We start from the raw sequence: 16,110 nt of genomic DNA on the forward strand, positions 1-16,110 counted from the left end.
CCAGCACACGGGCTGACCCAGGTTCAGCAGCCTTAGGCTCTGAATACAGGAGGTCGTTCTCCCAGTACACATAATGTGTTTTGGCCTGAACACCATTGGCCTGGTCTGCAGCCTGCTGCCGCATACCCACGAGAGAAGGGCATTCTTTCTGCTCCTTGCAGAATTCCTCCCTGGAGGGTCCTCCTTCTTGCTGCCAATGGGTCAGCTCAGGCAGGTCCCCCAGTTCAGCAATCTGTTCCCCTGTAGGCTCCAGGGCATCCCCCTCAGGGTCTGCTTCCTCCTGGACCGTGGGAACTTCAGGGGCCGGTTTCCCGCGCCCCCTGCGCCTTCTCCCTAAGGCCGGTTCCTGGGCCTCTCCTTCAGGCCCCAGGACCTCTTGATCACCCCTACTGGCTGCCATTGACCGGGTGGTCATGCACGCCCAGTCAGGCAGACCCACCATCCGCAGGTGAGTCGTCTTCTCCACCTTTTCCCAAGGGGAGAGCTTCAAGTCATTCCCTAGCAAACAGTCAACAGGCATGGTTTTCCTTACACAGACCTGCAGAGTACCAGAGACCCCCCCCCCCACTCAAAGGGAACTTGAGCCATCGGACACTGACTCTCTGAATTATCAGCGTTGATAACCCTACAGTAGGCATGGGGTACAACCTGCTCTTGAGACACCAGGTGCTGCCTCACTGCAGTCACACTGGCTCCTGTGTCTCTAAGAGCCTCAGCTTCCTTACCATTGATGATCACCACCTGCCCATATTTCTTAGTGTTAGAGGGCAGGTAGTTCGTAGGGATCATCTCACTGTCTCCTAGCGAGACTAGGGTCATGTGAACGGGATCTCCACCCCCCGGGACCATCACTACTTCTTCTAAGTGAACACTAGTCACTTGACGGGGCGGAGCACCAGTGGGTGCGGGTTTTCCAAACAGGCGACACTTGGGGTCACTGGATATGTGCCCAGGCTCGCCACATTTGTAACAATTGAAGGGCCCCTTTGGAACAGGTTTACCTGTCGGGCCCCATTCTGCTTTGGGGGTGGGGGAGGCTGAGAACCTTGCTGCTGGTTCCCCTGGGAACTACTTTGGGGGCCTTTTTGGAACCCTTTCTGTTTTCCCCCCTTGTCCCCCCCCACTCTTCTGCTGGGGACCCTGCCCACTCTTGGCGGAGTCTCCCACGGGACCCTTGTGGACCCTGGTGCTGAGCCAGCGGTCCGCCTCCTCAGCAAGCTTCCTCGGGTTGGACAGCTTGCTATCGATCAGGTGTTGGCGTAACTCAGGAAAACAGTGATCAGACAAGTGCTCCCATGCAATCAAATCAAAGAGACCTTGAAAATCATTCACCTTGCTACCCTTCACCCAACCATCCAGTGCTCTGCAAAAATAAGTCACATACTCCACATACGTATTCCCAGGCCGCTTAGTACATCCCCTAAACTTCTGTCTATACATTTCAGGGGTAAGCCCGTACCTGTTCATTAAAGCTTCTTTCATGTGGGAATAGGATCTCTGATTTTCAACGGGCAAATCTAGCAAGGTATCTCGCCCTTGGCTAAGGAACCTTCCCCACAACCCCGCTCCCCAATCCTTGTCAGGGACCCGGTGGGAGGACATGGCTACCTCGTATGCCCTAAACCACTGTCCTATGTCATCCCCCTTAAAGAACTATTTAACTACGTCCTTAGGGATGTGCACTCTTGACTCTACCTGCACTGGCGATGTGCTGCCACCAGAGGGAGGATGATCCAAGCCTCTCTCCTTCAGACTCATCTCCCTCATTTTCACTTCGTAATCCATTTGGTGCTTTCGCTCTTCCAGCGGCATTCTTTTGGTGTCAAGCTCCAGTTGGATTTTTATTTCTGCCAGCTTTCTTTCGTGATTCCTGGTTTCTTTCCTGTCTGCCAGCTCCTCTGGCGACAGGCCTTTACCAAAGCTGTGCACGCTGTCTTGCCTTTCGAGATCCACCAGATCCACAGGTGCATTCTGCTCCTCCGTTGTGTCTTGCTCCGCAAGGGCATCTTGATCCTCCGGGGCCTTTCTGGACTCTATCCAGGCTTTCAGGGCCTTGTAGAGCTGTGGCTTGTTCTTGCAACCGGTGTGTGGAACCTTGAGTTTCTTGCAAAAAAACTTCAGTTCCGTTCTGGAGTATTTATCCAGCTTTGTGGCGTCCCACTCCACCTCCAACATCTCAGAGGTCGTGGACTCCGCTCCATCCAGGCTCTTCGTGCCCGGCATGGTTTCCACACTCGGAATCTTCTTTCGGCAAAAAGCAAAGTCTGTGGCTACGTAACTGGACTGTAATCACTGTGCAATGGTCAGCAGTTAAGGTATAGATACCGCAAGTGTAAATTCGAAAATCCCACCGCTGCCACCAATGTAGGAAGGGGGAGGCTCTAGTTGGCGCAGTGTAGCACTAGCGACAAGCAGGGACTCTCTCTTCCTCGTCAGGGCTGAGGGTTACCTTCCAGACAACCTCTGCTTACCCTCTAGGTAGTGTGGCTTAAGCAGTCTTAGGCTAATCTTTGGGGCACATAGGGTTAAACACTTGCAATATTACACCATCACAACCAACCCACCACACAATGACACCAAACTGTGTTCTGTAAAAATATATATCTTTATATAGATTTCAAGCAGGCTTGTAAATACAGTTGTCAACTTTCGATAGCGGTTCCAGGTTACTTAAGTTTGGGTTACCACAGTTCTTTCCAGCAATAAGCGTTCTTTAGGGCCTTCTGCCCAATTCAACAAAGTTCTTGTGGAGCAGGCGGCTTTCAGGGGAGCTGTCCCACGTCGCGTTGCCTTCCCGGGGTCGCTGTTCGTTGCGGCTCTCAGCCGAGCAGTTCACGGGTCATCCGGGGCAGCGGTGTTCGGTGGCGGCAGGGTCCTTCCTTCGGCGTTCTCTCCAACCCGGGAGGCGGCGGCTGTTGTGGTGGCGGCCAGTGGCAGTACGGTCCCCAAGTGCAGGACGTACCCAGCCAAGGGCCTGTTGCAGCTGCGCGCTCACAGCTGGGCTGTCGGGCAGGATACCGACCAGAGGGGGGTTCTCACAGGGCGGCTGTCCGTCTTTGCAGGTGGGCTGACGGCTCGAAGCACAGTCAGCTCGGGAGCTTGGACCGGACGGGTCCTCCTTTGCTTTGCTCTTGGTTCCCGGTGCAGGTGCGGTCACAGTGTTCAGGCCAGCGGCGGCTGGACCTCACTTTGCTCTCGCTGTTGCCTTGGGTCCCGGTCACGGTGTTCGGGAGGATATCGATGCCTTGGTTTACGGGGAACGTGGCAGGTTTGCCCAGCACTCCCAGACCCCTCTGTCAGTACTGCAGCGATAAGCAGCACACACAGTCGCTTTCTTCAGGGTGTAGCGCCCACTGGTCCTGGGGCGCTGGTCAGGGGGCAAGTTCAGCAGCAAGCCCTTGGAGATCTTTTAGCAGAGTTTGGCACAAAATCTTGTAAAGCAAAAGTCTTCTCGCAGTCTTTCCTTTTTCCTCTCCTTCGGCAGCAAGGCACCAGACACAGGCAAGAGACAGCACTCTTCCTTGTCCTCCATGGTCCTTCTCGTCTGGCAGAGTTCCTTCTGTAGCCCAAACAGGATCTAACTTTCAAGGAGCAGGGCTCCTTCTTTTATACAGTATTTCTTTTGTTCTCGCAGGCCAGGGGGGCCTTTGCATAGCCACTTTCAGTCCTTGAGTACCCTGGTGGGTGTACTCCGGCTTCTGCTTTCAGTGTGAGGGGCAGGCGCATCAGACGCCCCACAGGAGGTGGAGCCAGCATTGTGCGGACAGGGGCAGCCAGAGTACCTTGTTGATGGGGCTTCGCCCTTCCTGGGCCAGGTGTCGGCTGAGTCATCAGTCGCTCCCCAGGAGGGTGGAGCCAGCATTGTGGTGGCAGAGCACAGCAAGATTCAGAGTCAAGAGCCACTCCTACCTCCCACTAAGGTGTAATCTGCGCATTCACCACCTGTCATCCCCCAGCCCTGTCACTCACACATCCCAGACAGTCAGATACACATACCAGCAGAGGCGGGCTGAAATGGTTAGGCAAGCAAATGCTAACTTTCTAAAAGTAGCTTTTGCAAACACAGGATACTAAAATAAACTTTACTAAAAGAAATATTTTATCATCCTGAGTTCAGGCATACTAAACACGACTCGCTACCATGCTCCTTGAGCCTGCTGGGATTATAGGGTGTAATAATTCCAGCAGCTCATTCTGGCCTAATGGAAGCAGGTAGCCTTCAATAGTGAAATACGATTTTGGTTGTAAGTCACTACTAGGACATGCCACACACATCAGGGCTTGTCCTACCTTACACCTACAATGCACCCTGCCCGCAGGCCTACCACAGGGGTGACTAATATGCAGTCAAGGGAAGGTTCAGGGGCTGGCAAGTGGTTGCACTTGCCCAGCCGGCATGACAGTACGAGACTGCACGCGGGTTCTGCGGTGGCAGTCCCCAGACACATCTTACGGCTGCTTCTGTAGGTGGCGCAACCAGCGCTGCAGGCCCACTAGCAGTATTGGCATATACAAGCCCTGGCACTCCGAGTGCACTTTACTAGGGACTAACAGTAAATCCAATGAACCAATCATGGATATCAATCGCATGTACAATTTTACAGTAGGGAGCACTTGCACTGCGGCACGGGTCAGCCGTAGCGCAGTGCCCTGAGTATCGGAAAACCAGCAAAACATCGGAGGCACATCAGCAAAAAGTGGAAGGGAAACTCACGCCAAGGTGCCAGGTCTAACACCAGGGCAATAGTGAAGCTGCAGCAGGTGCAAATAAGCTTCAGAGTGTTACAAGCACTGCTCAGAACTCTCAACTATGGCACCCAACATCCAGGACTTGCCATCCGGATCTTGGCGCCTTGTGCTGGTTCCGACCTATTCACACATCGGTCCGCTACTGACACCACCTCATAAGCCAACGGGGCACCCCGCGCCGACTTTCGGCGCAGCATTGTAGGATGGCCACACCAGTGCGGCAACTTGCTGGACACCACCTCGGTGCCATCCGGATCTCGGCGCGTTGTGCTGCCTTCGGCCTACTGTAGCCGCAAGTGCGGACGCAACTCAGCTGGATAGCGAGTGAAACACCAAGGGGCGCCCCACTGCAGCCGAGGAGCCTCCATCTTGGGGGCGACGCACAGCATAACATTGCTTTCTCAAACAGACTGACGCGACCTCACAGGCCAACGGGGCGCCCCACGCCGACTTTCGGCGCAGCATTGTAGGATGGCCACACCAGTGCGGCAACTTGCTGAACACCACCTCGGTGCCATCCGGATCTTGGCGCGTTGTGCTGCCTTCGGCCTATTCGCACATCGGTCCGCTACTGACGCCGCCTCACGTGCCAACGGATTTTCTACGCTTTTTATACCAGCGCGTAACGTAAGCATAACAGGTCATGTGACTTGTTTATAAAACTTTTCATTGGTTCATTTTACTTTTGGTTTCCTAATGATAGAAGGCTTGATCATATGACCTAAAAATAACACTTTTCATTGGATTAAAACATTTTTTTTTTCCCAAACGATGAAAGCCCCACCTTGTTTCTGGATGTTTCAGACTGAAGCTGGCGTCGGCATGAGAGCACCACCATCTCGTGGCTCCGTCGTGGTCATTACGCGAGCAATCATGGCAGCCGCTCCCCACCAGAAGCCTGCAGGAGTCGGGGGCCCTCAAGACTTTTGTAAAATCTTTAAGGCTCAGGGGCTCATCCGAGTTCCAAGGTGTCCCAGAGCCAATTTAGTGGACCAGGCCCAAATCCGAAGAGCCGTCTGCCATTTTAAGAGTCCTGTAGCAGCCGCCTATCGCTGCACCGCAAGAGTGGGCGCAACTCAACTACATGGTGAGCGAGACGCTGTAGCCGCAAGAGCGGGCGATAACCAGCTGAATGGAGGATGAGGCACAGTGTAGCAAAAGCGGGCGGAATGGCAACTGAAACGGTAAAGGGGCGCCCCAGTACAGCAGACGAGCCTCCACCTGGGGAGGCCCGTTCACGATGCCAAAACCAGTGCGGCAACTTACTGGACATCACCTGGTTGCCATCCACATCTCAGCGCGTTCTGCTGCCTTGGGACTATTCGCACAACAGACCGCTACTGACGAGGCCTCCCCCCGCACCACCCGGGACGCCCCACGCCGTTTTTCGGAGCTGCATTGTAGGATACCAAAAACCAGTGCGGCACTCAGGTAACATCACCTGGGTGCCGTCCAGAACTCAGCACGTTGTGCTGCCTTGGGACTATTCGCACAAAACACAGCTACTGACCATTGTTGCTTCTTTTTTAAAAAAATGTTTAAATGTATTTACTGTTTTTGTTGCGTTGTATATATTTATAAGTTATTAAAATGTTATAATCCTACTACTTTGTTGGAGTGCTATATATTTTTAATGTGACACATAATTGTAAAAACTTTGATGTACAAAGAGGCATCCCTGGAATCTTCCGCTTCAGGCTCGGACCCACACACCCTCACAGTGAGAATCCCCTCCCCAAGCACAATACAGGATGGTTATCAGATAGTAGGAACGCGTGTGGTGTGACGGATCTCATCGGGTGGGGGCCTTGATCTACTGTAACTCCTTTGAAGAGGGGTGATTCTCTACAGCTGGGGCCATAAACTACACCTGCAGGACTAGGTGATAGCCTGGGACCGGCCTGGACAATCGGACACAGAGGAAGAGGAGTGTCAGAGGGTGCGGTAGTGAATAGGGTGAAAGGGAGGTGTCGGGCGGGCACAGGGTGTGATTCTCAGAGAAGAACAGCGCAGATGGGAGGAGGTTTCTGGCCCATGCATAAGAGAGAGAGCGGGGGTGACCAGTGCGTGGGGGAGATGCTTGCGAGGGTGGGAAGCCATGCTGAGGATCAGCGGCGTGCAGAGAGTGGGTCTGGTCAAGGCATCTAAAATGGCTGCCGTGCTCAACAAAAGTGTGGCATTGCAAAAAAGGCAAGATGGCGCAGACAATGTTCATCAATAAGGATTAATTTATAACAATTATTTTTAACAAAATATTTAATCGCAGGTAACAAAATGGCGGTCAACAGTTCCTGATTTCCATCAAATCAAACGTTAACAGACGTCACGCAGCAAAAAAAAAAAAACGCTCACGAACAGCGCAGATGGGAGGAGGTTTCTGGCCCATGCATGAGAGAGAGAGCGGGGGTGCACGCAGCAAAAAAAAAAAAACGCTCACGAACAGCGCAGATGGGAGGAGGTTTCTGGCCCATGCATGAGAGAGAGAGCGGGGGTGACCAGTGCGTGGGGGAGATGCTTGTGAGGGTGGGGAGCCATGCTGAGGATCGGCGGCGTGCAGAGAGTAGGTCTGGTCAAGGCATCTAAAATGGCTGCCGTGCTCAACAAAAGTGGCATTGCAAAAAAGGCAAGATGGCGCAGACAATGTTTATCAATAAGGAATAATTTATAACAATTATTTTTAACAAAATATTTACTCGCAGTGACAAAATGGCGGTCAACAGTTCCTGATTTCCATCGACTCGAACGTTAACAGACGTCACGCAGCAAAAAAAAAAAAAAACCTCACGCACAGCCGCTGGAAGACATGTATCAACATATATGAGCCTCCTCAGCCACCCTCAGAAAACATAAGGGGTCAGGATACGTCTCCCGTACCCCCTTATACCTAGTAATTTAATTAAATCGAAACACAAAATGGCGAATTCACGTTTCGCTACCAGTTTGCGACCCGGTTCGCGAACCGAGAAGCGCTTCTACCGCGAAAAATCACATTTTTATTATTTGCCCCACGGGACCCTTTACTAACCCCAACATCATTCCTAGGGGGTCAAGAAGGATCTACCTTGCCCCCTTTCATTAAATTCCCCCTTCGTTTTTCTCCTCCTCTTGTCTCTCGATCCTACCGAGAGACAAGATGGCGGCCGCACCGGACTGTTTAGAATGTTGACAGACACCGGAGAGCCAATCAGCTTCGCTACGCAAAGCTCCGTTACGCGAAAAGTACGTGATCTGGTGCGCTATCTGGGACGCTGTCACAGATCTGTTTTTTTAAACGTTAATTTCTCAAAATCCACTGGAGCACATATATTGAGACCCAGCAAAGGCACATCGGGCTAACAGTCCCTATAATTTTGCCAAGTTTCGTGTAAATCCATTCAGCCGTTCGAGCTAAAAGTGAGCCCAAAGGCCCTATGGAAAAATGAATGGGAAAAACGCGTTTTGGGACCCCCCTTTTTTCTCGGCCCCCCCTTGACGGAACCCCCCCAAATTTTCAGGGGCTGCTCAGAAACAAAATGTGCCATTTTCCTGTAAATTTCAGCAGATTCCGTCCACAAACGCCAAAGTTATTAGACATAGAATTTTCAAAAGTTCCATAGAGAAAAAATCCTAGCTATATATACCTACTGGCGACCGCCAGTAGGTAATATATATATATATATATATATATATCTCTTCATCTTCAAAACTAAAAATCGTGACGGAAAGACGAACACGGACCCAGAAAGTTGAGTGCATGAATATATTTATTTTCCTTCAGACACCATGCACCGCCATGACGCGTCTCGGCTTCCCAAGAAGCTGACGCTGACAGTGCAAGCCGCCCTTTTAAAGTGCTAGTGCAAACCATCACATGATCGGCGGATCAAACAACATGGAAAACATACTAACGGTGTCACAGCGTAAAAAACAGCATAGAATGCGCCTAATAATGTCTAAAATACATTTTAGCAACAGTATATAAACCCTATTCCAAGGGATGTGCAAATTGGCAAAATACAGTACAGACAAATGCTTGACAATTTAGTCTTGTGCAAAATGTGATTAACCCCATAGTGGGGTGCACAAATGGATATGTAGAACAGTCAGACATGACATGAATAACCATAAATGGGCTGAGAACATAACGGGATAAAACAAAGTTCATAATGAATCATATACGTTACGATGAATGTGCAAATAGGCATAAATTGTGCAAACACATTCAAGTTAGTGCAAATTTGTTCAAGACCTGATGAAACCCATAATGGGTGAAGATGCACAGGTATAATAGGTACCTGATTCAAGTAACCGCGCATGTGAATAGGCAATTGTCAGTCCCATGGAACTTATGCATGTCGCCTGGCTGTTAATAATTCATCCCGATTAGGTGATGTGCCTCAATGTGTGTATGGGCCAAAATGCTGCCTTGGTGTACAAAGATGCTGGAACAATTGCAACCTGCGCTGAGAACCTGAGATTATTTTACTAGTACATGGCAAGCTGCCACTGGGATGCAATTAGCTCGATTATGCCTTCACCTTGAAAAAACTGAAAAAGCCTAAACTATAGTGTGTGCAAAAGTCCACGATGTAAAAAACGGTCTAAAATAGCTCATTGATGCCTGTCTACCCCCATAAAAAATTGGGAGCAAGTTGCTCAAATGGACCAGAGTCAATGTTGGTTGTGTATAACAGTTGGAGGCAGTGAAATAAAAATCAATCGAATAATGATTTAAAAACACAATGTTATGTTCACTACCCTCTATAATAGCATATACCAACACAGAAGATCGTCATGAATTTGGTCTTTGAAGTTCTGTTGCACAAAGTATAAATACAAATATCTATTACATCATAAATGTTTTAAAAGCCACATAAAACTATAAGACAGTAAAAACATCCTAAGGTATGGGCTTCACACCAGCATGGTAAGCTAATTGCAACTCGTCTAACATGGACAGGTTGCCAAGTAGAGCATCTAAAAACTTAGATCGTCTGCACCCCATAATGGCTAATTGAATCCATGTGTGTCCATGATACCCAGCCGGGGAGTTTGGTCCACTAAGATCATGATACTAAGCATAAAACAGGAGGAGTGAAGTGTGGACAGAGGGAAAAAGTGATTAAAAAGTCATTGAAATGCGATCACGGGAAATTATCTACTGCTTAAAGAAGTCAATTACAGTGAAGCACGTAGATATAGATGGATTCTCATCTGATGCTGAGATACTCATAAACGCTGGGAGGAGATTTATAAGTGGGTATATAAATCTTCACTCGAGTTCAGACCATTAGAGCTCTTGGTATCAAGCTCGAGGATATATCTTGTTTCCCGTTTCCTGGGTAAGGCCTCACAGTCCCCCCCACGGCGAAGTATATCTGTATTAAGAGTATTGATCCCACATTTCAGCAAGACTACGGCTGGGGGAACATCCTTCTCCTACCGCGCAACAAAGACCTGGAGCACCCTGCCTCTACCCCTTAGGCAATCACCGTCACTGCCCCAATTCAGGACGGACCTCAAGACCTGGCTCTCCGACTGAACCACAGTCCCCTGCAACAGATCTGCAGTTATGGCACGGATTGTTTCACGGAAGAAACTGAAGTCTGCACGCCTTAGGTGACTTATAGGACTCCACTGACGTCAGACCCAGAGTCGACTTCATCACAGAGTACTACAACGCGCAGAGGTACTGTTGAAAAATTTCCAGATCCAGTCTGATGCCTGGGGAGAACTAAAAAGTTAAGGAATCTGCGGTTAGACTATGTCTCTACCAGATAATGCGTCATCGAAGGTAAGTAACTTGTTTATTGATCCCTTAGGGTTCCTACACCTCTCCCCATTTCAGCAGCGACTTTCTTTTTATACCATCATTAGGCATGGATCATTAATGAGTCCATTTTGTTTTTGGTGGTTCTCAGGAGCTGTTTGAAATGTTCCACAGCCACTCCCAAGAGCAGTAACTCTCTAAAACAAATAGGTTTGGCCACTGTAACCACAACACTCAGAATAAAAAATAAAGAGAAAGGGTTCTATACGGAGTTTGTACATCATTGACTACTTTCTTTCCTCAGAAGTTGTAGATGGTGAATTTAGCCCACATTTTGGCAGAAGTTCAGCTCAACAGATGGTTGTGCTTGATGAATTGTGAGATGTATGTTATCACGTCCTTCAGTTCCACTTACTCTGGTTAACCCAGAGAGACCAGAACTACCAACAAAAACAGCAACATGCATAATTGGAAAACTAATAATTCTGGTTGTGTCTTTTCTGCAGCTATATAAGCTCTATTATTATCCTTACTTTGCTGACTGCCTGCTGGGTTATCCTCGAAAGAGGTGGCTGCGCCCAAGACTACCAAAATACTCTGAAGTTATTTAAATAGTTTCTTGTTCCATCATGAAGGATTCAGGGTAATTTCTAGCTAATAGACTAGTAAGAGCTCCCTACATCCAGCCCCCCCCCCAATAAAAGCTAGAGTTGGGGCCCATGTTCTGCAGCTGCACAATCTGATTTATGAACCATCTTTCTAGTTGCTATATATCTGGGTATGTCACTATTAAACACCACATTTAGTCCTTAACCTGAAGTTTTAGTTCCTAGTTGGCACTGGTGAAGCCATTTGATTTGTTTTATTGCTGCTCAACCTTGTTTTGTGACATCATGTTACACTGTAGAATTGAAAGGCGGAATAACCTGAGGCATGACTATAAGAGGCATTGCCTCACCACTTTGAGGAATCCATGTCCTATAGTTCAACATTGTATGCAGTAGGACTCCTCGCAGGTGTAAGAACGAAACCTGCGGCACAAAGAGAGCTGTGAAAAAAGGAGGTATAAAGTCAAACTATTAAGGTAATGAGAGACCTATAGGAAAATGAATACCTGGGAGTTGAGTCACAGTCACTGAAAACTATTTCCACTGGGGCAACTTCAAGGGCTTACACTTTAAGGGGAATGTTGTAGACTTAAGGAGAGCAGAAAACTAGATTCCTGGGTATCAAGAGCTACTCTGTTCTTGGGTGTAGCTTAAAGGGAATCATCCGGATGTGTCAAATAAATGGAACAGCTATCAACCGTATCAAAACCAGTAGAAAAATACATACAGAGTCCAAGCTAAATGCACAATGTTCCACAATGTGGCATTCAACGAGGCCTGCCGGGTTTATAATCAACATGGAGAAAATTGTGAAGATGTTTCCGCCTTTGCTGTGGCTTTTTTAGGTTGAGCCTAGCGCAGCGTGCATGCGCTGCTCTGCAAGACTTTATGTAAGGGCTTTAAAAATCTCACTAGAGGCTTGCACACGCTCTGCACACACTCATGCTTGTGCTTAACTGCTATTGGCGTTTGCGTGCGTCTTTTTACAACGGCAGTTTGCGATTGGTCCAAGGCAGGTGCATGTCCCACCTTCCTTAACAAATGTAACTGCCAATGGCCTATTGCTTGCGGTTATGCGCAGCAGCAGCATGTGTTTAGAATTACTGCTTTTGCTTTTGTTGCTGTGCTCGCTCTCCCCGCTCCTATCTTGCGTGTTTAAGTATTTTTGCCTCCCCTTTTTGCTTCCTGCGCAAGTGTAGTGCGCTCGCTTTGCTATCGCGCTTGTTCGCTCGCCCCCGCTCCTCTCTTGCAGGTTTTACTATTTTCGCCGCTACAAGGCAAAAACACATATGTGTACTTTAGGATAGTACAGTGCTTTAATAGCATCACGCTCGCTTCATGTTGCGCTCCTTCGTTAGCCCCTGCTCCTCTTTTTCATAATTTACTATTACTATTACTATTTTCACAACACATAATTCTTCTTTAAAATAGTACAGCGCTTTAATAGCATTGCGTTTGCTCGCCCTCGGTTTTGTTTTGCATCCTATTTGTAAAAAAAAAACGCAACGCAGGTGACATGAGGGCGTTCGCTTTGCTTTCTCCCTCGTTTGCTTGTCCCGCTCCTGTTTTCCATGTTTTACTATTTTCGCCGCCACGAGTCAAAACACCTACGTTTTCTTTGTTATAAAATACACTGAAGGGGCTGCATTTATAGGGAGGGAGGAATGTACGAAGTCTTGGTAAATATGCAAAAAATACTACGCAGAACAGGTCACATAATGGGCAGAAGTATTGTTTTCATATGATTTACTATTTTTGCCGACACAAGTCAAAACGCATGAGTCTTCTTTGTAATAGTACAGCGCTTCATATAGCATCGCTCTTCCTCGCCCTTGGTTTTGTTTTGCATCCTATTTATCCAAATAACACAGAAGACCGGTCCCATGAGGGTGTTCGCTTTGCTGTCTCGCTATTTCGCCAGCCCCCGCTCCTCTCTTCCGTTTTTCTTTATTTCTGCCACCACAACTTAAAACACTTACGTTTTCTTTAAAATAGCACAGTGCTTAATATAGCATTGCGCTTGCTTGCCCCCCCCCCCTTTTGTTTTGCATTGGATTTTTGGAAATAACACGCAAAATAGGTCACATGCTGAATTATCGTATTGTTTTCACAGACATTGTACATAAACACACAAAAAAACAGGCCTGGGAGGCTCCTATGATAAGTGGCAGTGACATGTGTTTACTATTTTCTCACTGTTCTCTCTTCTATGTGACAGAACTCTCCCGTTCCCATCCTCCCACAGCACCCTCACTATTAGTTCTTATCTACATACTTGAAACAAGTCCTCAGGCTGCTTTTCTCACTTGCGACAACTGTCAACAGGAAGCACCCCAATGGCTGTATAGTAACAGTATGCAAGCAAGTAGCACTGCTGCCAAAGCAAACGCATAAACATATTGCACATTATATTACTACACATAAAAACATATGCTACCTAACTACCTACTTACAACATACCAAAAGCGAGACATATTGGCTATGTCAATGCGTGTTTATACTGACTGGGACTGCTTCTTATCCACCCTTTCCTTTTTCCTGCATGGATGCTACTGACACTGTTCAAGGCAGGTATTAGTCACAGTAGTCGATGGGCAGAGTCCCCCTCCAGGGACACCACAATTCTTCTGATGCACCGATGTATCCAACCCCCTTCAACATCGCATAGAAAATGCCTCCACCCACCTCTGTGCCCACCCCTCTACCACTGTGGGACCTTTAAAAAAGACCGATTGCAAAGCTGTATTTTATAGCACCTGGCATTTTTCAGATACAGACCTGCTTTATTTTGTACTGACCCATATTGTAGGCTGTAGTTATTTGCAGAAGCACTACCTCAAACTGCAGGCAAGACATTGCATGACTACGAGACCAAAAAAATCCTTACTTCTAGCTACTGATCAGGGAAGAAAGAAAGAAGCTGAGAGAAAAGTTCAGTTGTTTTTAGATGGTTTCCTGTTGTGTATATATGACTTTTTAGTAGCATGTTTGTAGTTAAAAACCCTTGGACTGATGAGAGATGTAGTGTTATTACTTGGCTGCTAAATGAGTAAAGACAAGAAGGAAAAGCATAATCCTTGTCTCTAGTTCGGACATAAAAATGTATATCTGAATTACAAATTGTAATGCTAACCTGAATTTGGCTATACAGATTAAGCATTGAGTGAAACAATTTTACGTTTAAGTTTTCTGTAGTGCTGTTACATATCCAAATTATATTGTCAATGCAATGCAAGCTGCTGGTGTTCATTTTGATCCTGTGAATGTTATTGATAATATGATCTGTTAAAAAGGTGTGCATAAAAATATTTACATGCAACATAGCCATTTGGGACCCTATATCCGTTCCTTCCAGTTCACAAATAAAATGTTTCTTTAAATTTGGACTAATACAGATAACATTTTGCTCTTATTTCCAATTATTGAAGTAAAATGTACTCTGCATTTTCAGAACCTTGTTTTTGCAGTATTGATTATAAAAGTAGGGTAAATAGTCTACATTCCTCCGTGAAATCAGGTGTATTCTGTATTTGCTTTATACAATCTACACAGTGTTTAATTAATGTTGACATTGTTTTTAGCTATAGTTTTGTAAAATCTCCTAGATATATTAATAAAAGTTGTAGTAATTAATTTATGCTCTACAGGATTGTCAGAGATGACACATCACACACACTCAAAATGAAAACAGACATGCTTATTAAACCATTGCTTGAGATCTTTGTACACTGAGCGCTTCTTGGGAGGCTCTGGTGCTATATTTAGATGGCTTCTGTGATAGTGTGGGTTGCTTGACTCTTTCATATGAGACCTTACCTGAGAGCTAGTAGAATCCTTTTTTCAGGGTGCAGGGCTCAGAGTGCTACCAGAGTTTCAGCCCCTTTTGAAGAGTGTTGGGGTTCTGCGAGATGCTTGTAATTTCCGATCTCTGCAGCTTTGGTATATCATGTAATAAAGCACTTTTCCAGCTGTGCCCAGCTGCCTGAAAATGAATGCCAGAGTCTGATTCTTTCTATTTGGTTTCCAGTTACAGCTTTCCAATGGATGAACCAGGAGGGCCAGGACTGGTGAAGCGTTCCAGTCTAGTGAGCCCTGGTCACCCGCCTCCTGCACCACCCGTGGGATCCCCAACAGGTGCTAGGCCAGGATTCTCCCCACCCCCTGCCCCTCCACCACCACCCCCCTATGGGGAGAGTCCTTTGCCACCCCCCTTGTATGACTATTCTTCACCCTCTACCCCACCTCCTCCATCTCCTCCTGGTTTCCCCCCTCATCCTTCATTCAATGCCCCGCCTCCTCCTCCACCTCCAGCCTCAATGTTGGACTACACTTCTATGCTCCCTCCACCATCACCTCAACCCCAGAGCGGGGCTCCACCAGCCCCACCTCCACCACCTCCACCTGGACCCCCACCACCACCTCTCCCTCCATCAGCCCCTTCTATAACACCCTCTGCTCCCAAGCCAAAGTCTTCCCTGCCTCCTGTCAGTGATGCACGAAGTGACCTGCTGTCTGCCATCCGTCAAGGTAACCATGTCTTCATATGCATGCCATCACTTCTGAATCTCTCTCTTTCATGGATGATTTTCTACATTTTGATGTTAGTTGGGATGGATTTGAGATATTTTGTTGGCCACTCTTTCAACCAGATCTCCTATGGTGCATGTAATTGATCAGAGGTCTGTGACGGAAAGTCACTTATGTAATCATATTCTGTCCAGCAGTGGTCTCACTGTATGTGTGACCCCAGACCGGGAGCTGTTATTTGGACTAATATTAAGTTTGCAACCTGAATTTGGCCAAACCCTACCCCAGTTTTCTTTATGAAACCGTAGTTGTGCCCAGCATGTCAATGCAACTTTTGCTGAAGCGGTCAAACATTTTCTGTCCAAAGTACATTGTCTGCTGAACTCATTTATGCCTTTTTGGTAATTGTGGGCCAAAAGGCTCTGTCCTTTGTGACTTCCTCATCATCCTCGTTCTTTCTCATAAGATTTTTTTAAA

General features: G+C 47.5%; 1 protein-coding gene across 3 annotated transcripts in view; it reads left to right on the forward strand.

Annotated features, from left to right (window-relative positions):
- WASF2 (WASP family member 2) overlaps positions 1 to 16,110 on the forward strand; it is a 506,607-nt gene that overhangs the window by 469,307 nt on the left and 21,190 nt on the right. For all 3 annotated transcript variants that reach the window (XM_086956878.1, XM_086956880.1, XM_086956879.1), the window contains one exon: positions 15,134 to 15,633. In XM_086956878.1, coding sequence (XP_086813004.1) covers positions 15,134 to 15,633 — 500 coding nt within the window. The remainder of the gene's footprint in view (positions 1 to 15,133; positions 15,634 to 16,110) is intronic.

Source organism: Lissotriton vulgaris, chromosome 2_1 (assembly GCF_964263255.1).
Source record: "Lissotriton vulgaris chromosome 2_1, aLisVul1.2, whole genome shotgun sequence".
NCBI classification, from domain to species: domain Eukaryota; kingdom Metazoa; phylum Chordata; class Amphibia; order Caudata; family Salamandridae; genus Lissotriton; species Lissotriton vulgaris.